The sequence below is a fragment of the Miniopterus schreibersii genome (genome assembly GCF_964146895.1).
Source record: "Miniopterus schreibersii genome assembly, chromosome: 11".
Taxonomy (NCBI): Eukaryota; Metazoa; Chordata; class Mammalia; order Chiroptera; family Miniopteridae; genus Miniopterus; species Miniopterus schreibersii.
This window is the reverse complement of record NC_138111.1, coordinates 26,329,290-26,351,803: the sequence shown is the minus strand read 5'-3', so window position 1 is coordinate 26,351,803 and position 22,514 is coordinate 26,329,290. Positions and strand designations below refer to the sequence as shown.

The following is a 22,514-nucleotide window of genomic DNA, read 5'->3' as shown; positions in this document are numbered from 1 at the left end:
CTAACTCACTGGAGATAGCCTTGAGTTCACCTGCCCTCTTTGGACCTGGCTCTCTACAGCTGTGAAATGAGCAGTTAGACCACATGATCCTCCCATCCTGCCTGTCTGTGATCAGGACGTGCCAACACTGGGGTCCCAGACCCCTCTAGATCTTGTCCCACAACTGCCCACACATACTCAGATGCCCCCTTGGTGGCTCTCAAACCCTATAACCCTACTATCCCATTATATCCTAGAAACAGCCAAAGGAGTCAGGTGGGGTAGAAATTGCCATGCCCATTTTGTAGTTAGGAAAACTGAGGCTCAGAGAGGACAATCTATTTGCCGAACAGGACAGTTTAGGTGGCAGAGAGAGACTTAAACACGTTCCTCTGATCCTGGTCTAGAGCCCTTTCCTCCAGCCCTCAGCTATTGCTTAGAAGAAAAAGGCAGAAGAGAATGGACTTTCTTGAGCATCCAAGTTTGGGGTCCTGAGGCTCCAAACATCCAAAGGGGGACTTGGGCATGGAGGCTAGTGCAAATCAGATACAGCAAATCAGAGCTGGTGGTCTTAGAGACTTGGCAGTCAATCTGTCTGTCTTTGTGGGTGTTCATCTGCTGCCCATGTGTGGTCTCTCTTACTTAGGGGGGACAGTGCCCAGGGGGAGCCTCAGACCCCAGGGCCTGGGTCATCCACCAGTACTTCCCAAACTTTTTGACCAGAGGAAGCCTCCCTCAGTCTCTCCCTGCCATTCCAATCAGCTGATGCAGAGAGGTGGTCTTCAGGGGAAGGAGCCAGCAAGGACACGGGCTGCCCCGTTCCTTTGTTCTCTCAGATAAAGGGTTGGGTGGGCCCAGCTGGGGGCAAGATTGCCCTGCCCTTTACTGCCCTCCCTGGGAGGCAGGGCACGCCCGCAGATAATTAGCCCCAATCAGGATGGGCCCAAACTGCTGACGATTCAGGAATCCGCTGGCCATGTCACTGGTTTGCAAATGGTGAGCAGTTTCTGAACCGTGGCCCTGGCTGGTAGAGCAGGGGTTTCACTTAATATTTAATGCGGCATATAAATGACTGAGTGAAATCGACTCGCTCTCTAATGAGATCCTCCTTAGTCAGCTCAGAGTGTGAGCGCTGGGAAGGAGCAGCACGGAGGTCACCTGCCCAACCCTCTCCCCCAGACCCAGGCTGGCGCGCCCCAGCTAGGGCCCTGGGTTGGGCTCATAGTCCAGCTGCGGGCGACGGTAAGGCCTGGGGCTGGGAGATTCAAGCTCTCCCCTGAAGAGTTCAGGACTGTGCCAGCACCTCCACTACCACAGGTGGGATTCAATGAAGGCCGCGTGATGACATGGAGGCCCACGCTACCCTGGCAGCTCTTGGGAGCATTCCTTCAAGGCGTTCTAACACTTCACAGTGGGGTCAGCAACTGCCGCCTAGAAGCTGTTTTAAAAATTTGTGGGGGCTTTTACATGATTGAGGGGCATTATTGGTTACAGTGGAACAGTCCCGAGCAATAGTTTTCCTTCCTTCTACACTATTGTCATGTCTTGGTACGTGAAAAATCTGTTTGTAATTATTTGAATCCAGAACTGAACTTCGTTTACATACAAATGTGAACTTGACGTTTCCATGGTCTTACTATACACTGAATTTCCTAGGAGTGCAACTACCGTGTAAGCCGGCCAAAGCGTGTACCTTGTTTTACCTGGAGCTTTGCCAAGAGTTGCTCGCCTACTGGCAAAGTCAGGTTCCCGGTGAGTCAGTATGAGTCCCACGTCCCCACTCCTGCCTCAGTCTGTGCTCAGGGCTGCTGCATTCACGGCGATTCTGGGCATGGAGCAAGCCCCGGGCTACTTCCTTAGGTCTCGCAGTCAGACACATGGAGTGTTTACTTTTCAAAGCACACAGCATTTAACTATAAGCAATTTCACTTTCTTTCTCCTTCCTCTCATAGTTAAGGTATTATTTGTATTTTATTTTAAATCAGATCTGAAAATAAGCTCTATTGTTATGAACTTAATTACAGGAGAGTAAAGAGGCGCCGTTAGTATCTGCTGCCCCGGGGGACCCTGGGTGGGACTCGGCAGAGAAGCCCCCCTGAGCGCAGCACCACGGGCCCATGAAGCTGGGGGGGACCGGGATCTGTGAATCCTCACGTACAAGCCTCTGACCTGCACGTGTGTGTCTGTGCCTCTGGGATCATACTTAAAACATTATCCTACAAACTGTTTCTCTACTTAAAAATATCTCTTGAACATTTATTCATGTCAGCACAGATAGCTCCACCTAGGTCTTTTTACTGGTTTCATAGCATTTTGCTGTGTGAAGAAGCCATTAGTTATTTAATCAGTTCTTATTCATAGACACTGTTGTTTGCCATTATATATAATTCTGTAATTAATACACGGATGTATATCACTGTACATCTGTGTGAATAAACCTGTGAGATAAAGTTGTAAATGTACATATAAAAGTTCTAGGTTAGAGGGTACGTATGTGCATTAAAATTTTGATAGATACTGCCAAATTTCGCTCCAAAAAAAAATTGCCCTGATTTATACTCTTGTAACAGAATATGAAAATATCTATTCCTTATACCCTCTCTAACACTGGACCTCAAGAAACATTTCAATTTTAGATAAGCTAATAGGTTTTTTTAAAGTGTCTCATGATTGTCTTAATTTACAGCTTTAAAATTATGAGTCAGGTGCATATCTTTTCATACGCTGTTGGACAGTCACATTTTTCAATGAATTTCATATTTATATTCATTATATTTTTTTCCACTGATTTTTTTTCTTATTCATATCTAAAAGCTCTTTAGATATTAAGGGAATTAGCCTTTTGCCATCTGTGTTCTACTTTTTTCCTCCAATTTGGTTCTTTGTCTTTTTCCATACATACAAAAGATTTACATGTAAACAGTCATAACATAAATGACTGTCTTTGTCTTTTGTATTTGGAACGGGTTTTAAAAGGCCTTCTCCACTCTAAGATTATAAAAAATGTCCCTCCTTTTTTTCTAGTTTTATTATGGTTTTATTTTTTTACATTTAAAGTTTGATCAACTTGGAATTTATTTTGATATAGAAAGTGAGGTATGGATCCAATAGGCCCAAACATCCCAGTGATTTATTTTTTTCTCAGCTGTCTCTGTCACTAATCACTGAGTCCTGCCTACCAGCCTACAGGGACATCCTGCTACCTCAGGCTGGACCTAAAAGCTCTGGCCCAAGTGCCACCAGCAGTCCCCACTATCTGTCTGTCTGTACAGTATCTGAGACTGCCTCCTGCCTGCCAGGTTGGACAACCTCCCAGAGCTGGCAGCTGAGTCCATCCCAGGGCTACGGGAGCAGGGAGGGGTATCTGTCTGGGTACCCTCCTGTCCAGCCCCTTCTGCAGCAGCAATCCCAGCAGTCACCAGCCACCACGAGAGGCCTCTGAGAAATAATAGCAACATGTATTGGGTACTGCATATGCTAGACAAAAGTCTAAGCACTTTGTCTGCATTAATGCATTAATCCTTACAAAACTATGATGTAGGTGCTATCACCATTCTCATTTTAGAGACAAAAAAACAAAAACACAGTCCATAATTCTTATATAACTTACTCAAGATTACACAGCTAGTGAATGACAAGTTCAAACCCAGCAGTGGGCCTCCAGGGCCCAAGCTCTTCATCTTTACACTGACAGCTAAAGGGGCCAGCCCTGGGCCTTCCAGAAAGGCAGCTGCTTTGCATACACCAAGCACCTTCAGCCTAAACCTCCTGCCCTTCTTGACTCGACCTCTGCCTGGAAATCTGAAATGCCAACAACGATCTGCCAGGAGGCTGGAACCGACCAGGGCTGCCCATCTCATGAGGGGAATAAATCCCAGGCCTTTGAACACTCAGACCCCGACACAGGGGATCCTGAAATCACCAGGCCCCCTTGAGACGAGGCTTCCCTGCCACCTCTCCCAGCCCACAGTCCATGTGGCATTTGCTCTCCTTCGGCTTCATCAGAGCAATCTACCCCCGTGCAGCCACAACCCCTGGAGCCTGCAGCCTGCTGCCTGACCTAATCCAGGACCTCATAACCTCACCAAAACAAAAATGACCAGTCAGGTCCAAAAGCACCAAGAAACCATTATTTCCACCACAGGCATCCTCAATCTCTCCCGTCCCGCCCTCTCTTTCTCTTTCTCTCCCCACCTTTCCCCCCCACACCTCAAGTGCCCTCACCTGTCACAAGGGGATAGGTCTGCGGCCCAGGCACGCTGCTCCCGATATCGGCAGGGGTGGGGCTGGTCAGGTTGGCCTTCATGTCGTCCAGCCCTCCAGCCAGTGAGGCCATGGCTGAATACTCAGGGGTCTAAAAGAGAGAACAAAACAGAGACGTCTCAGCATCGAAACTCCAAAGCACCCGAGCCAAATGCCACTGCCACATCCTGGGCTCAGCCACCTAGCTGGGCTGCCATGCCAGTGCCAAGGCTTCCAGGGGGCTCACGAATGCCCAGGTGTTGAGAGGGCAGAGTCAGCTCAACAGAACAAGACCATGTCCAGGAGAAGAGGTGGGCAGTTCAGGGCAGCTCCACAAGAGCTCAAACCCAGCTTCTCTGTGGCCTGCAGGCTCCCCTCGCCCAGCCCCAGCCACCAGAGACAACCATCATCTTCAATGAGGGAGGGAGACATCAGCAACCAAAACAAGGCAGAAGTAAGAGTCTTGTTGCCAAGAGGCTGTAAGGAAAGGCTTCTGATTCTGTGCTCTTAAACCACGGGCGCAGAGTTGCAGAGACAAGGTTAAGGGAAACTTGGGATATCATCCAATCCAAACCCTCATTTCACAGATGAGTAAACTGAGGCCCAAGGGGAGGAGGGCTTCACCCAAGGCCAAGCCCAGTGTGTCCCAGTGCAGGGGATGGTTCCCCATAACCTGTTACCCTAAATCCAATACATCAAACCAACAGTTCAGCGAGTGTTTGGGAATTCTGGGAGCATATAAACACCTGTATGTTAAAAACTTCAAGGCGCATTCGTCTGATTTACCAAGTCCACGCCAACCATGTGTATCTGGCCCTCGAGTCACGCTCCTGCCTTTAAGCTGTGTCAGGAAAGCAGGGCTCACCATGAGTCATTTCCTTGGCATCCAAGCTATCGTCAGAATGGTCTCCAGAGAAGGCGACAAAGATGCCACCTGGGTCTTCCCATTCAAGAACAGACTAAATTATAAGCATGAGTGACAGGTTTCTTCCTCCCACCCAACCCCCAGCCTGTTTTCAGGGAAAGCAAATATTTGCAAACACCTAAGCCAAAGAGTTTAGCTGTGCATGCCAAACTCTGGTGCAGGACTTCCCTCCAGGACCCTGGCATTGTCGATGGAAGACATGTCCCTGTTTGTCCAGAATTATGTTCTTGGCAGATAGGGACAGGGAAGCAAGCAGTCTTCTGAAAGGACTCTGGGTAGGATATCGAGGACTGAGCCGCAGGGAGGGAAACCGGGGGACTCCAGCAGAGTCCGCTCAGGCACGTTCCTGGTGCTTTTCTCTGCAAATGAATTGGAAAGTGCTTCCTGGGCAGCTCAAATGCCAACCAGGGAGGGTGGCACCTGTGAGTCCAGGAGGTGCTGTAGGAACAGCACCTGAGCTGGAGTCTCACTGAGGACAGCTTGTCCAGCGCTCCCAGGGTCCTTCAATCGTCTCCAGCAAAGGCTGCTTCTGAAATGCAGGGAGGAGCACAGGCCTGAAGCCAGCCCAGGCGCTTCCAAGGGAGAAGCACAAGTTAGGGACATGCCTCCCACACATCAGGAACCAGTATCAAGCTCAGGAATTAAGACAGCGGGGGGCTGCACAGGGACAGCAGGAGAGACCAAGGAAACAGAAGCGAGCCCAGACACTGACCCGTGCACACGTGGAACCCTGATGTATGAGAGGTGAGGTACAAATCTGCGAAGGGTGGCTCTAATAAACACAGCAGGGCAACCCTTTATCCATTCAGAAACAAGGTGGGGAAAAGAAATTGGATCTTTACTTTACACCAGACACAAAAATCAATTCCGGGTGCATTAGAGACCTAAATGTGAAAGGCAAAAGCATCTAATGTGGTGGGCTCTAGGCCTGGCCAAAAACCTTGGGAACAAGACTGTCCTTCACGGAAAAGGGAACAAGTGGCCCTGGTATGCTCTCACAGGGCTCTCGGTCACTGTGAGGACAGCAGCGGGTCCCCATCACCCTGCCGCCCTGCTCTAATACCTCCCTCACCGGGAAGTCCTTCCTTACTGCCACTCCCCAAGAGTCCTGCCTTGGCGCTGTTGACTCCAACAAGTGCCAGGGCATAATATTCACAACCACGTCAAAAGCTCACATTTATCAATCACTCTGTGAAGGAGCTTGACCTGTATCGTCCCATTTATTCCTCACTGTCCCTCCATGCAGGAATTTCTGTGTCATTGCCATTTTACAAATGAAGAAACTGAGCCTTCTACTAGAGAGGGGAAGTGGCTTGCCTAAAGTCGCACAGCTTCTGGGTGCCAGAGCCAGTATTCAAACCGGGTCCATCTGACTCCACAGTCTTGACAATTGCCCTAATTATTTTCGTACCAAGTATGCCCTGACCCTTTAAGAGATAGGAAATCAATTTTCTAGGACCAACATTTTAAAAAATGAAATTAGCATGGACTGGAACAGGAAATATCCAAGGGTCTCAAACATAGATTCTGTTTGTGAATCTTCATTTCACAGATAAGTGGATATGCATGTACTAGGTGAAGATGAAAATATATTTCTTGCTATAGGTCACAACCAGCAAAGTCTTCATTCCATGCAGCAGGGAACTGTAGGGAAAAGGTCACTGTCTAGAATTCATCCCGCAAACATAGAATGCAACTTGGTCTTGGCGATAGCCTCCTCATTTGCTAAGATAAATCTTGGAAGGAAAGCTCACCAGGAATAGCTCTTTCAGTTCATTGCTATGTGCAAAGACTGGAGATCAAAATGCCTCGGATAATGGTCTTTTCCTAGATGGAGTCTTTGGAGGGCGAGACCGCATCTCAGCCAAGAGCCGGCACCCCTACACCCTCCCCACCCACTGCCGACCTTTCCCCTTCCTAGACTCCAGGCCGGACATCTGGGTCTGCAAGAGAAAGCCGCTATTTCCCCAAGAAAAGCAGAGCTATCCCGGGGTTAAGAAAATTACAAGAGTGTGGCCAGTGGAGACATCCTGCCTTTTAATTTCTTTAATGTCCACATAGAAGGGCCTTTTTTCTATTTGATTTTGTTTTTGTCAACAAATTCACTATCAGAGTTTGTCCAATCACTTCAACAGTTGGGTCTGGATCATCATTTCAAGATACAAAATCTTCAACTTGTGTTACACATGCGGTGGAAGGCCCCAAAATCCAGTTGCCCGACCACCACTGGCTGCCAGAAGGTAAAGTGAACTTCCCGAAAGAGCTGGGGCGCAGGGCCGGCAGGACTTGGAAATCGGCCCTCCCCGCCCTTTCCTATCTGGGGCTCCCACCACTGTCACCTCACAGGGCTGCGCGGGGCCCATTCTCTCGTCTTTGGTGGGACCCCCAAGCTCTTACTCTGCTCCTGCCTGAGGCCGGGGCTGCTGTCATTTCGTTGTGGTGTGTGACTATTCCCTGAGTCTCATCACTGGCTGTCCCTCTGAACCGCCTGTGATTTTTAAAGGCAACTGCATTCTCGCCAGTATCCTGGGCTCCCTGGAACTTCGCTACATGGGAGCTCCGCAGCTGCTCCAGGCACAGTCTTCCTCTGCCTGGAGGGCCCATCTCACTCATACACTTAGTGAACTCCTACAAGACCCAGCTCAAATGCCACCTCCTCCGTGAAGCCATCCCTGGGCCCCACACTCCTACAAAGAAGTCCTAACTCCCTTATCTATGCTTCCATACTTGATTGTGTTTTGCACAGACCTCCATTATCCCATCAGATAAAATGTTTGTCTGTCTCCCTCTAGGTTGCCTTGAAAGCATGGAACTTGAAACATCCCTATGGCCCCCTAAATGCTTGTTGAATGAATGAATGTGTGGTCCATTAGCATGACATTTGCCACAACATTCAAAGATTAACTAGGGAGTACTTCCACCACAGTTCCAAGCAATACGCTAGCTTTCTGCCTCTACTTCTCATTGATGACCAGAAAATAATGTCCCTTGTATAGCATTATAAGCCCCAGGAGAAGTGCTTTACTGCTCTGTGATGGAATAATATCAGGCATCAACATTGGTGAGAGACAATGAAAGGGAAGCCATACAAAGAACTTTTTTTTAACACCCCCCCAGACATGTTCACTAGAATATTCAAATTCCATGTCAACCAGTCTTATAGTTCATTACCAGTTTCTCCTAATTAATGGTTAGTTGTCTCTGATTAAACAACAGGAACACTGGAAACTGCTACATATCCCTCTTTGCTTTGGCTGCCAGGAAGCTCAGTCAAATTCAGTGCTCAACTGCTACAACTACATCATTGTTGGCACCTGGTGCAATGATCTTCCCCTTTCCTCTACATAATTTCTTAACTTTTTTTCATCCTTAACTTAACTTAGATACCTGTAATTGTTTATTTTGCAAGACACCTCAAGTTCTTTGTGAAAGTGGAGGCTGGGAGAGGTAGAAAGAGTAACAGAAAAAGAAAGATGGGAAGAAAGATCAGGAGAGAGAAAGAGAAGAGAGGAGAGAAGGCATTATTATAGGTGCCTCTTTCCTGATTACCGGAAGCTAAGGGCTGAACAGCAGGGTGCAGAAACCCTGGGACTGCACACGGGCACTCATGCATGTGTTGGTGCACCCATGCACTTGTGAACAAATCGCCCCCCTCTCCCCACCCTCCGGCCATCGACAGTCACAGGCAGTAGCTGTGTTCCATATTCCTACTTCTCTGAGTTTTTGGTGTTCTGTCTTAGGATGTCATTTTGGGTTTCTGCTCCCTTTCCATCAGGGCCCCCTGTTGCTGTCTTTGACTATGACCCAGGAAGAGAAATAAACTGAGGCCAGCAGTTCACAGACTGTCCACTTCAGTGCAACCAATTGGGATAAAACTTCTCTGCCTACTGCCACAGACTCCTGTGGGACCTCAAGGTTAAGACCACCAGGGATGCACACCCTCCTCACAGACACTGTGCTCCAGATGCCTGAGCTAGAAGGATACTCAGGGTTATCCTTCCCAACCAGAAAAAACAGAGATATGGGGAAGGAATAGACTTCCTTAGCTCATTTTTATCTGTAGCACTTCAATCTTTTGACCCCATGGTAGAAAGAACAGTAAACCAGGAGCCATCAGATGGGGTTCTTGCCTCAGCTCTACCTCTTCGTGACCTGTGTGACCTTAAGCAGGCCAGGTGAGCTCTCTGAGCCTCATTTTCCTCATTAATAAAATGGGATTTAAGACTAACCCCTTGCAGACTGCTTGCCAGGGCGATGGTGAGATCTGAGGGAGGAAGAGAAGGGCAGCGCTTTGGAAACTAAGCACCAGTAAGGGTTAAGGATCCCAGAAGGGACTCAAGGAGGCACGTGCCCCAGGAAAGTGTACGCTGGGTGTCATTTGGGTCCCTAGGAAATTACCTGGAAAAGGACTGCCTGGGGCTGCACCAAGTATTGTCTCATCAGCACGGGGCACCACTGCCATAGCATGGAGGAGAGAAGAAACACAGACACGTGAGAAGGAGGGCGGCACGCATGAGGGCAGCGCAGGGGGCAAGGCTGCAGGGCCGGCTGCCTCAGCTGGCCGCCTTGGGCCACGAGGCTTCCCCATCACCTGCTGAGCTCCTCTGGCTCACTGAGGGGCCTCAGGTGACCCTTGGGAGCTGGGCCAGAGCCAGGCCAACCACTCCCATCCGGAGGGACCAGACACCTGCCTACCTACACGCCTACCCAGAGGAGGAGGAACGCTGGAGTAGGAGAGGCATGTCCCCGGGGCCTGGCCTGGTGACCTGAGACTGAGAAGGCAGGACCCCGAGGCCTCCAGACCCCTCTGCGGGCAGGCCTCTCCCTTCACTGGCCTCTGCCTCCCCGTCTGTCTGAGGACTTGCACTTGCTCTCTGAGTCTCCTGTCACCGCTGGTGCTCTCTGCCTCTACAGCTGGCCACATGACAAAGCAGAGATGCCCTCTTAAGCAGATGGAAACCAAGGCAAGAAAGGAGAGGGGGAGGAGGTCCTGTAGGCTGGAGAAAACTTGGAGACGCATCAGTCAATCACAACGTGGACTGCGATTCCAACAAACAAACTGTAACAAATACAACCGTAAAAAATATTATGGCATAATGAAACACTCGGAAATGTACACATCGCTTGGAAATGTAATCTCTGATGACATTATAGAATTTTCTAACTTGTGAGGTGTAATAATGGTATCATGGTTATGCTTTGTAAGGCCTCATCTTTTACAGAGTCATTGTGAAATATTTACAGATGAAGAGTTGTGATGTCTGGATTTGACTTCACACTAAAGTGGGGTTAACAAAATGGTATATCACCCTGGCCAGTGTGGCTCAGTTGGCTTGGCATCATCTCATGCATGGAAAGGTTTCAGGTTTAATTCACAGTCAGAACACATACCTAGGTCAAGGGTTCAATCCCAGGTCAGGGTACATACAGATGGATGTTTCTCTCTCACATCCATGTTTTTCTCTCTCCCCTCCACTTGCTTCCTGTCTCTCTAAAATCAATTTTTAAAAGTGGCATATTTATGCAATAGAATACTAGACAACAATAAAAGGGAACAAGGTACTGAGGCATGTTATATACTGGATTAACCTCAAAAGCACGCTAAGTGAAAGAAGCCAGATATAAACAGAATGCCCAGAAGTGGTAAATCGACAGACACAGAAAGCAGAGCAGGGGTGAGCTGGAGCTGGGTGGAAGCTGGATCACTATAAACCCACATGAGGGATCTTTGGGGAGGGATGGAACTGTTCTAAAACTAGACTGTGGTGTTGGTGGCACAACTCTGTAAGTCACCAATCACTGACTTGCATGCTTTAAATGAGTCAATTTTATGGTATAAAAATTTTACTTCAATAAAGCTATTAAAAAATAAAGCAGAGTGTGGGGAGTGTAGGAGTATCAATGAAACAAGACTAGCATGATGAGTCAATACCGTTGAATCTGGGTAAGGGTGCTTAGACTATTCCATCTACTTTTGAAATTCTCCATAATTAAAGTCAAAAAATCCAAACAGCATGTATTTGACTCGTGGCACCACTTGCCAGCATCCATCAGCTATCCAACAAATACCTGTGGAATAATGAGAGGACCCAGGAGACTGAGGACAGCCAGGCATTTGCTCTTTTCAAGGCCATTATCCCTCCATCTCAGCGATTCCATGGATCCAAACACAAGAGGCCTAAGTTGTCTCGTGTGCCCAGCACTTTCCAGTCTGCAAACCCCTTGCAGGTCCATCATGACCTTGGGAACCCTGGGGCAGAGGCAGCCGCAGAGACAGAGCTCAGAGGGGGAGCCAAGGTGTGCCAGCTGCACGCTCAGTGCTAGGCCATCGTCTCAGAAGTGAATCTGGAGAAGTCTTCACTGCCGACCCTGGGGTAAAGCTCAGCCTCTTACGGAGGGCTGGTGGTGGCGCGTCCTCTCCGTGAAGCTCTCAGGCCACAGAGCAAACTCTACTCCTCCAGCTCAGAGAGGGCTCTGAATCGGAAGCAAGGAGGAGGAAGGGCCCACACTTTTTAAAGCTGGGGACACAAAAACTGCACCTGCTGAGTGTACGTTAGGAAATGGTTCTGTCTCGATTACGATGGATTATGATGGTTGATGGGGAGCCTGGAGACCTGGGCAGATCCCACTCCTCTCTCGGCCTCAGTGACTCCATCTGTCAAATGAGGGAGATGGACTAGAACTGTCAGGGCCTCTCTGGTTCTGAGGCTTCATCGGGGTCTGTGCCCCACCCAGGTGGGGTCCCCAGCATGCAGAATGGTTTCTGCCTCATATGGCTGAGGCCAGGCTTAGGCTACACTCTGTGGGTTGGTGAAGATTTTGCCCATTTTACCCAGGCCCTGAATCCAGGCGCCTGCAGCCATCAGGGGAGGAGGGTGGCTGAGGAAGCCCACCAGCCCTGGGGCCAGGAGGACAGGGTTCAAGTCTGACACGGCCAAGTTCGCGCTCTGTGGAACTAGGTCAGGCACTTCATACATCCCTGTAGCGAGGGATGTATGACCTACCTCACGAGTTTGTGAGAAGGCACAAAAGGGTGATAAGAATGCCAAGTCCTCATTTTTTTAGTTCTTGGGGCCAGACATATAAAAACACTTTAAAAATGCTGAAAAACGCAATCAGATGGATCCTGCGGTGATGGAGCTGCGGTACATCTTGAGTCTATCAACGCCAGTATCCCAGTGATATTGTACTATCATTTTGCAAGATGTTATCACTCGGGGAAACTGAATAAGGGCATATGGGATCCCTCTGTATTATTTCTTACAACTGCATACGAATCTACAATTACCTCAAAATAAAAAGTTTAATTTTTAAAAAGAGTAAAAAAAACAAAAACAAAAAATAAGATTTTAGCATTCCATCCTTACTAAATTTAATAAAGATGAATTAAACTTGAAAAAAAATGTTTGCCAAATGAAAACTATGAATGATGTTTGCAAAAGTACTCCATAATCTACAGGGTGCTGCTGTTAATATTAACGGGGGGGGGAGGGGGAGAACTGCCAAGGATTCTGAATGGCCTCCCACTTCCAGGAAGCCTTCTCTGATTTCCTCTCCTCTGTGTTCCTAGGACATCTAAGTGGGCGTATCTCTCTCATTACACTTAGCACTCTCATTGTGCACTTAATTGTTCAAGGCTCTTATCCCGTAACTAGAGTGTGAACGTCATGACGATGGGGCTGTGTCTTCCTCATCTTTGCGACAGCAGTTCCTGGCCCAGTGCGCAGCTCTGAACAGATGTGATATGCATGCCTGTGGAACCAAGTGAACTGGGACAGGTACGACGGCCTGGTTCTGCCAACAGCACCAGAGGTGTTTCCCAGGGTCACTGAGAGGATAGGTGATCTCACGGTGCTTTTATTCATCAGAAAGTACCATAAGCATGAAAGACATACCCTTTATTCATTTGGCTCTCCAGAATTGTGCCCATGCCTGAGTCAAATGGTTTGCAGTGGAAGCATGGGGCTTCCAAGAAGAGATTTGCAAACTTTAACTGACTCATCTCTCCCTATTCTGTTTCTAGCTTGCCAGGCATCCCTCCAGCACAGCCCCAAACACACTCCCAGGTGGTGAGGAATAGCAGGGGAAGCCCAGGGGAGGAGACTAAAACCAGATATTGTGATTTCTGTCTGGGAGAAACTTTTCCAGCAATGACTAAATAGGAGACCCCCCACTTCCCTACCCCACCCTCAGCCACTTAGAGAATCTCGATGAGCCCAGATCTCAGGGCTCAAAGGAGCTCAGGGGTTATGGAGGTTGATCTTTATATGATGCTTGAAACTCACCAGTGATGGGGAACTCACTACTTCCTGAGGCAGCCACTCCACGGCCACACAGCTCTGGCCACGAGAAAGTGCTCAATCTGCCTTTTAGGCCTCTGCATGTTTGTCTTGGGTGTGCCCTCTGGGATCCAGTTCCAACAAATGTCCTCCCAAGCCACAGGTGTCAGCACTGTCCCCACCAGCATTCAGTGCAAGGGCTCCAGTCCTGCCCTCCTCGTTCTGTGTCCCCTAGCTGGGGGCATGACAAGCTCGCTTCTGCTTTCATTGAGGTTTCATCACCTGGCTGACTCATGCTGTTCTCACGGTCCATGCAGAGCTCACTACAAGTTCATTAGAAATGGAAAGTGATTTTGCATGTGATTTTTTTTACGCTTTCTCTCACCCCTAACCAGTGTGCTATTCGCAAACCAGAATGCTCTGTGCTTATAAACCCTCCCTGGTTCCTCGCTGCCACACAGGCCCCAATCCAAATCCCAACCTATTTTTCCGACTCGGATCTACCCACTTCCAAACACTGCCCTCTACTGTAACCACACCACACACACAGCACTCGAGTGCCCAGGGCCCTTCACCCAAAGCCTTTGCTCACGCTGTTTTCCCAGCCTCACCCAGTCTAAACCCTTGTCCTCTAAGGCCCAGTTCAAATACCATCTCTTCCTGGGTGCTTTCCTAAGTCTCTTTGGTTGAAATAAATCATTTCCTCCTCTGAATTCCCGTGGAATTTTCCTCACACTCTGTTTAGGGCATTTGTCCCATGCTACTTTATTCTGGTCATTTGGTACCATGTCGGCTCTCCCTTTGAGATGAGGAGTCTCCTATGGGCAGCATCCCCTCCTGTTTGAAGCCGGGTCCCACCAGCAGGCCTGGGCAGGACCTATTCGACTGGGGCTTGGTGAGGGAGAGAGAAGGAGCGAAGGACTCCAGGGCTGCCCTGAACCTTGAGAAATCTGCAACAAGAGCAGGACTAGAAGGCAGCCCTGGGCTCAGAGCACTCTGGCTCTTGTACTTGTCTTCCCAAACACAAGAGAGGAAATGACCAGGCTTGGAGCACGAGAGCCAGGACTGCCAAGGCTCCTGAATGATAAGAAGATGCAGTGGGGGGAAGCCACGAGGGGGAGAGGGAGAGGACGGCCTGTGTGGGAGCTCAGGGTCTGCTCAGGCTCTGCCCGTGTGTGTGAAGAGCAGCTGCAGATCCTGATGTGGAGAAGAGGAGGGGGAGTTTCAAAACAAAGCAAGCTCTGTCTCAGGCACCAAATGCCACAGGTTTCTTCCAGAAGGTACATGGTGTGGCCTGGTTGCCCCATCCTGTTACAGGGCTAGGAAGGGAGAAGGGCAGGGAGTCCCATTACCCCCAAAGGAATGCAGGCCTCTTGGCTACCAAGGGAGGCCCCTCTATCCTAACCTGGTGTAGGAGTGCAAGGGGCACCCCAGGATGCTCAGAATTTACTTTCTTTTGAACAGACTCCCCAGCTTTGGGGGGACAGAAAGGTTACGTGGGGCCATGCATGAAAAGACCTCCCTCTGTACTATAAGATCAATAGGGTGGGGGCAGAGAGGTGGGCCTGACCACCCCTCCTCGCCTCCACCATCTCCACCCTGCTGCTTCTGAGTGGTGACACACATGTGTCCTCTCTTGCCCCCCGCCACCTCAGGTCAAAGGCCACCTCTCTGCCCCTTCAGCTCCCCATTAGAAAGAACTTGCTAATAGGCAATATTCTGCAAAGGCAAACAAGCATCCTTGGGAGGGAGTACCCACTTTGTCACCAAAGTTTGCTGGGGCAAACAGAAACTGTGCCAGGGGAGCACAGAAAAGGAAGGCTGAGAAGGCCAGGCCTCCTGTAGCTACTTCTGACTCCTGGGTTTGCAATTTGGGAGACTCCACCAGCTCTCACCTTAAAGTTCACATAACAGTAACAGTCAGAATCCCTCGCCCTTCCTGGATGCTTACCCCACACCACCCACACCAGTTCTAGGTGTTAAAACACATAATTCATTTAATCCTTACAACCACCCTATAAGTATTATGATTCCCCTTTTACAGATGATAAAAACGAGATACAAGGGGCCAAAATAATGTCTGATCATCCCCGGCACTGTGACTCCAAGTCCGAGGTCTTCCACACCACTCTGCACCAGCTCTCTGCCAGAGTCACTGACCCCTCCCAGTGCAGATGAGCACACCGAGGGCAGAGCAGCTGAAGAAGCTGTGGAGAGGGATGCTACTAGATTCAGGCGCCGTCTGATCCCAAAGGCTGTGTTCCTTACTGTGATTCTGAAGTCCCCCGTGATGAGGCACCGGGGCCCAGAGAGAGGAATGCCCACTGCCAGGCCAGGCGCACTTTCATATGCTTTGTGATGTCTACAGACACCTACTGCTCTGACCCGTGGCAGGGCCGTTCCTCCACTCTGAGGGACCTTTCCCTTCCTTGCCACCTGCCCCTGGCTCAGGAGCAACTTCCTGTAGGAAATGTTTACAGACGGGTTTAGTCAGAGATGTCAACTTTATCCCTTATTTTCCCCACTTAGACTCAGGTCACAGCCTCTATGATTAACTCAGAGGACAGTCATGCTCAGATTCTTGTCAGCATTAGCAATTAATCTTAACATTCCTGGGAAATAACAGAAAAGTAAATGAAAACATGTGACATCATTAAGGACTGTTGGCTTGGTCCAGGCACCGTGTTCTTTACTGAAGGAAACATTCTGGCTTTTCGAAAGATCAGAAATTAAAGAAAGGTGACAGTAGGCTTAGGTTTTAGGGTTCTAGTTATTCTTTGTAAGCCCAAATTTTAGCTAATGTAAATAACAGAGGAAAAACTGGCACAGTAACAACAGTGTTTCTGTTTAACCACTTTTTTATCCAGGTTAACTTGACTTAAGAGCCCTTGCTTTTAAATTCTGAAAACATATTTACATTTTGCAATTAGGTGTCAATTCCATGAATCTTGCATTTCGTACCTGGAAACAATCCATAATAATCATTCTTTGTGCTAACACCTATAATTTACTTAAACAAGCAAGCCACTGATCTTGAGATTGGACATGTAAACAAACACACTTGTGACAGTTTGGTTTGGGTTTGATTTTTAACAATCCCTTTTTCTCTCTCAAACACACACACACACACACACACACACACGTTAAATTTAGCCTCCTGGTTTTATTTCCTTCACCTCTCTCCCACAAATCAAACCTCAAATAATATAAACCTGCTGGCTAGAAAGAGACTTCACACAAATAAACAAAAGCTTTCGAGTCAAAGGCAGAGAAGTTCTATCTCCCCATCCAACCATCTCCACCTCCTCTGCCTGCTCCAACAAAACAGCCTCTTTCTGCCCAGCTGTCCAGGAAAATCCTGAAATATCTCATTTTCATTTCCAGGAGAGGAAGAGATTTGATCCCCAAATAAAAGAAAAGTTCAGTAATAATAGTAAGCTGGAAAAACCCAAGCTGACTTCTCCTTGCTACCGGTGTCAAGCTCACAAAGAGAAAAAATCGTACCATCCGACATGGTTGGGAGAGTTTAATCCAAAGCAGTGCTAATTAATATCCCTGCTTTCCAGAAGCCAGTGCCACATACAGCTGCAAGGGCAACAAGGCTGTTCTCCCTTCAATTTTATGGGAAGAACATTTTCATTACAAAGCCTCCTCCCAGACCCTCCTCTCTCAGCCAGATTAGCCTGGTAAAGGAGGCGAATGATCCGTATATCAGAATTCCTTCTTCCCCTATTAATTTTATTATTTATATCTCGTTTTAAAAGTTTACTGATGCAACTCGCTGTGCACCTGGCCAGAGCCCTTCTGACAAGCCCCACATCCTCTCCTCAGGGGCAGTTTATTGGTCCTCAGAATGTGTCAACTTTTTGATATTTGCTTTGGAGAGCTGACTCCAGTCGCGTTTTCTGCCTCCCTGACACACATACACCATTTAAAAAAAATTTTAAAAATGAGTGTTGAAGGTTCTAAACTTACTCATTGGTGAAATATGTGTGGACTTAATGGTTTAGCATGAGCTCTGGGCGATCCCCAGAGACCCCTAAGCCCTGGAGGATGCCCTACATGCCCCCACCCAAATCAAGCATCGCCCAGCTGTTCCAGCAGAGCTGACCCTTTTTTAACCCAAACTGCCAGCCCATGGGCAGGCCTGGTGGGACCACGTGCCTAACATTCTATTCTGAAACCCCGCGCGCTCAAGGCGTCTCTTTCCAGCCTCCTAAAGGGACCCCAAATCCAATCTAAATGTTTCGAATCTACCTGTTTGTCTTTTATACATATAAATAGCTGCATTTCCATTCTCTCTTTGTTTCTCATTTTCATTTGCTTCTAATATCTGCATGTAAATGTCGGAAAATAGCATCTGTAATTGGAGATTATGAAGTATGGCCAGCTCCTGACAGGCCGCTAAGGAAGATGGATTATCCTCATTTTTCTGTAAATTTTGTCAATTTTGGAATTCATAAGCTATCAACACTGATCAAAATGGGACTTCACAGCTGTGTCAAAAAAAGAGAGAGCAAAGGAGAGAGAGATCCGGGGCGAGAGTGAGCGCGCGGGCCGGCGGGTGGCCGTGGGGCTGGCACAGCAGATTGGACGCCCGGAGTCCTCAGCGGCCACCTCTCAGCCCTGCACCTTGCCCTCCAGGCTGGCAGCTCCCTCAGCACGCACATCCTGGAACTCAGGGTGGGGCTGCCCAGTCCCCAGACTAAATCAAACAGCTAAATCACACCACTGGAAGGCCGCAAATCCTCCAAGGCACCCACTCAAACCGGAGCCTTAATTTACTGCCGGGCGCTGCCTCGCTTATTTATCCAGAGGGGCCTGCAGGCTCCCTCCATGCGGCCCCCGAGATGTCCTAGTCCTTCCAGACCCTCACGGCCCACTTGAGGCAATTGTGTTGGTCTCTCTCTCTCAATTTTCCCATTACTGGGAGTAAGTACTGTTGGGACTCTGTAATAGCCCAACTGCAGCCCATATCAATAACAGATGAGGTTTAATCGTCCAACACAAAAATTATTTAGGCGCAGTAAGGACATTCAATGTCATTTGCATAATGGCATTTCTATCGCACGCACCTCACCCGTCTTGCATAAACAAGGCCTTGGGACCATAAATAATAATAAATCATGACGTCTGCACGCCTCTCGCGGTAATAGGAGCCACTCTTTGTGGAAATTATTTCAGCAGGAAATGGGCACTGTAATTTTAAAGACATGTGGCACGGCGAGGCGTGGTAAATCACGCAGGCCGAGGTTCCCCGGGGACGGCCAGGGACCTGCCCTGAGCCCACAGCATCCCTGGGCCGCTGGAGGAGGAGGGCAGGTCTTGACGGGGAAACATGAACAGACACCAGAATGCGTCACTGGCAAGCAAACGACAAGAGGGCAGGAGGGTCAGAGCCCAGTGCAGGGAGGGTCAGAACTGGACCTGGAGAAGCACCCAGGCCTCAGATCAGAAACCATCTTTGTTCCAGGAGATTGGAAGCTCCCAAAGGAGAGCTATTTTCTATTTTTATCTGCTCTGTACCTTGCTATACCCAGAGCAGTGCCTCCCAGCAGAAATCTCCTAAAAGCTCAAGTAATATCCTGAAAGAAACGCAATGAGAAGAACCTGGGCCCAGGTAGTGAGTGCATGAGAAGAGCCTGAAAAAAGGTTAAGGTGAGCCAGACACAGGCCCAGGCCCAGGCCCAGGGGGAATTAAGGCAAGAACTGGCACAGAAGCGCTAGTATCGCCGATCTGTGAGTGATAAGAGTGAAAATGCCCAGTAAACTCTAAATCTGGCTGCACCCTGAAAAGTTTGTGCTTCCCAGAAAATGGTCTGGCAGGACATACACCAAAGCAGCCACAGTGCTGGCCCTGGGAGGGAGAAAAGAGACTGATGTAAGTTGATAAAGTTTCATACCACTGTGTCTTGGCAAGTGCTGTTCCCTCTATTGGAAAACCAAAAGCTAAGAAAATGCCGATGGATCAGCAATAAAGGGCCTATAAGTGATTAAACAACAGCAGCATTTCTCTCCCAAGAGAAAGAGCAGTCACTTCTCCATCGAGGCTGTGCTGCCCTGGGAACGATGTAAATCACGGGCCTGCACAACCTCGTGGGAGGCTGTGGCACCTGCAAGGCCTCCTTCAGTTTATACATGACCTCATCTTCACCAAAATGTGAAAGCTTTGCTCAAAAGCCAAATAAAATCTACAGTTTAGCTATTAGTATTATACCAATGTCGGTTTCTGAGTTTCTTTCTTAGTTTCTTAGTCAAAACTGTCCATTTGTTACATAAGATGTTAACAATGGGGGAAACTGGGTGAGCGGTGTGTGGGAACTCTCTGTACTATCTTTGCAGTTTTTCTGTAAATTTAAAATTATTCCCAAATAAAAAGTGTATGTTAAAAAAAAAAAGCAGACCTCACTCCTATAAGAGAAAAGCAAATTAAAATCACCATGTATAAATTTTTATCTTTCAAATCAGCAATGAGTCAAGAGACTGATAATACATTGTGTGGGCAGACTGGGGAACTAGGTTTTCCCACTTCCTGAGATGAGCCTCTTTGGAGAGCAGGGGTCTATCTTTCAAAATTCACAATGCCTATACACTGACCCAGCCATTCCACTTCTGGGAATTTATCCTGCAGGTATAACCCCACATGTGCACAAATAAAGATGCTCACTGCAGCCTTTTTTGAAAAAGAAAAAGATTGGCCCAGCCAGGCACAGCTCAGCCTAGGATCCAGGAGATCATGGTTCGATTCCCCGTCAGGGCACATGCCCAGGTTGCGGGCTCGATCCCCAGTCGGGGGCGTGCAGGAGGCAGCCGATCAATGACTCTCTCATCACTGATGTTTCTATTTCTCTCTCTCCCTCTTCCTTCCTCTCTCTGAAATCAATAAAGATATATTTTTTAAAAAGAAAAGAAAAAGATTGGAAGCAACTAATGTAATGGAATACTATGTAGCTGTTAAAAGGGAGAGATATACATACACATACACATATATATACACATACATATATATATATTGAAATACACTTATATACACGATACCTTACCCTCACTGAAGTATTGTATGTAAATCTCTAAAGAATACAGAAGAAACTGGTAATGGTGGCTGCCTCCCCAGAGGAGAACTGGGTAGCTGAGAGAAAGGAGTAAGAGGAAGACTTACTTTTCACTGTATACATTTGGTATTGTCTAAAATTTTTACCATTCACATGTACTACCTATTATAATTTTTTGAATAAAACTAAGAGTGTTGCTCAGTTAAGCAGCAATGAGCACATGCTGCCTGAACTTGACAAGGGCTAAAGCTGTGCCCCTGGGCCCCACAGGACCCTGTGTACCTCTGCGTCACCCAGCATGTCGGGCACAAGTCTCCCAGGCAGCGTGCTCAGCGGCTGGCAGCCGGATACATGAATTCATGTAATCACCTGTCTAGGACACTGCCCCACTCCTCAGCTCAGGGGAAGGACTGAGACCGTCCTACGCCAGACCCATAGCTCCAGGCAGAGCTCAGGTCTCTGGAAAAGTGACACCTGGCAGTTGAAAGGAGGAAAGGGACAGGCTCCATTTCTCTGGCTCTCAGCTGCTTCATGGCTTTGCACTGCACAGGAACCCTCACTTAAATCTCACACAACCCTGTAAGGCAAGCACTCATTACTCCATTCTGTAGATGAAGAAACTGAGGCTTACTTAGCTGGGCCCAGTAACCTGCCAAAGACCACGCAGCTGGTAGGCAATGGAGTTGGGACCGAGCCCAGGCAGTCTGGCTCCAGAGCCCACAGTCTCAAACACCGTGCTCTCCGCACCCTCAGGGCCAAGATCGGGGCTAGAGGCTTATGAACTTCTACAGAAGAGACCACATCTGGCCCTCTTTGGGGCAAGCTGGAGAAGAGAAACCTGGTGCGTTACTTCACAGAGTCCATAAGTTGCAGACTGTCCCTCACTCACAGGTTCTCCTGCTGACTCTTGGACCAGGCAGGGTACTCTCAGGCCCTCCCTAAAGAGCAAGCAGAGAAACCGTGACTGTCCTTCAGACCTAGGGATGACTGCCACACGTTGTTCCTTAGGGTGTCCCTCATGCAGGTTCAGGCATCACCCTCAAAGTACAACTCAGTAAAAGTAACTCTAAGGGGACTATATGGGTGGTTACCCCATTAAATGACTTTATTTGGGAATAATTTTAGGATAAATAGAAGACTCGCAGATTATATGTTCTCCAAGCAATCCTCCCTAAATATCACTTCTCTGAGCCAAACTTGTAACAACGGGAAGCATTTTGATGCCTAACAAGTGGCAAGAGGGAAGCTACTCTGTGCCCACAGTTAAGCGCAGACCCAGCCGGGAGGGGCGCTGACACCCTCTTGCGAACACTGAGGATGTCTGACAGGGATGGAGCGTGAAGCCTCACAGAGGTGAGTGGAGCAACTACCTGCCAGCAGGGACAGAATCTCCTTAGAAAATTGTTTTGGACCCACGCCAACATACAGATCTCTAGATGATGGAGACTCAGAGTTCTCCTCCATTTAGCACTGTCACGAGGGTTATGTCCCAGAAGATGCCTGGGGCAGGTGTAGCCACACTCCCATCTCTGTCATTAGAAAACAAAGGAAATAAAACTCCCTTTGGACAACTAGTTCTGATCAGTGCTACTTCCGGTACCTTCTAAGATGAAACCTATGTCAAGATAACCAAATCAAGTAGCTTGTTAAAATGGATTGCTATTTATAAATCTGTTCAAACCTGGGAAACAGGTCCTAAAAATAGGAACTTTCTTTTAGATTTTTCAAGTTTTAGAATACTTGGCCCACAGTCATTCTTTCTGGCAAATTGGATCAGCTGGCTATCCCTTGAATGAGGTAAAAGAGCTGGTCTTCAAATCTCAGCACCACCACTCACCAGCTGTGGGGCCTTGGAAAAGTTACTTAGGCATTTTGTTCCTCAGTTTCCTCATCTGTAAAATTAAAATAATAAATGTCCCCACCTCACAAGGCTGTTGAGGGATAAATGAGTTAATACACAGTGTTGGCAGAGCGTAAACACTCTATTATTATAAAACGGCATGGTCATGAACTGGAGAGTATCCAACTTCGAGTTAT

At 48.2% G+C, this 22,514-nt stretch overlaps 1 protein-coding gene across 10 annotated transcripts in view; it reads right to left on the bottom strand.

Annotated features, from left to right (window-relative positions):
* The window catches only part of PAX5 (paired box 5), a gene marked incomplete at its 5' end in the record, with an annotated part of 152,558 nt that overhangs the window by 55,756 nt on the left and 74,288 nt on the right, over positions 1 to 22,514 (bottom strand). For 8 of the 10 annotated variants that reach the window (XM_081150983.1, XM_081150986.1, XM_081150987.1 and 5 more), the window contains one exon: positions 4,204 to 4,333. The exons of the other annotated variants lie outside the window; for them this stretch is intronic. In XM_081150983.1, the coding sequence (XP_081007109.1) occupies positions 4,204 to 4,333 (130 nt within the window). The remainder of the gene's footprint in view (positions 1 to 4,203; positions 4,334 to 22,514) is intronic. 10 annotated transcript variants of the gene reach the window in all.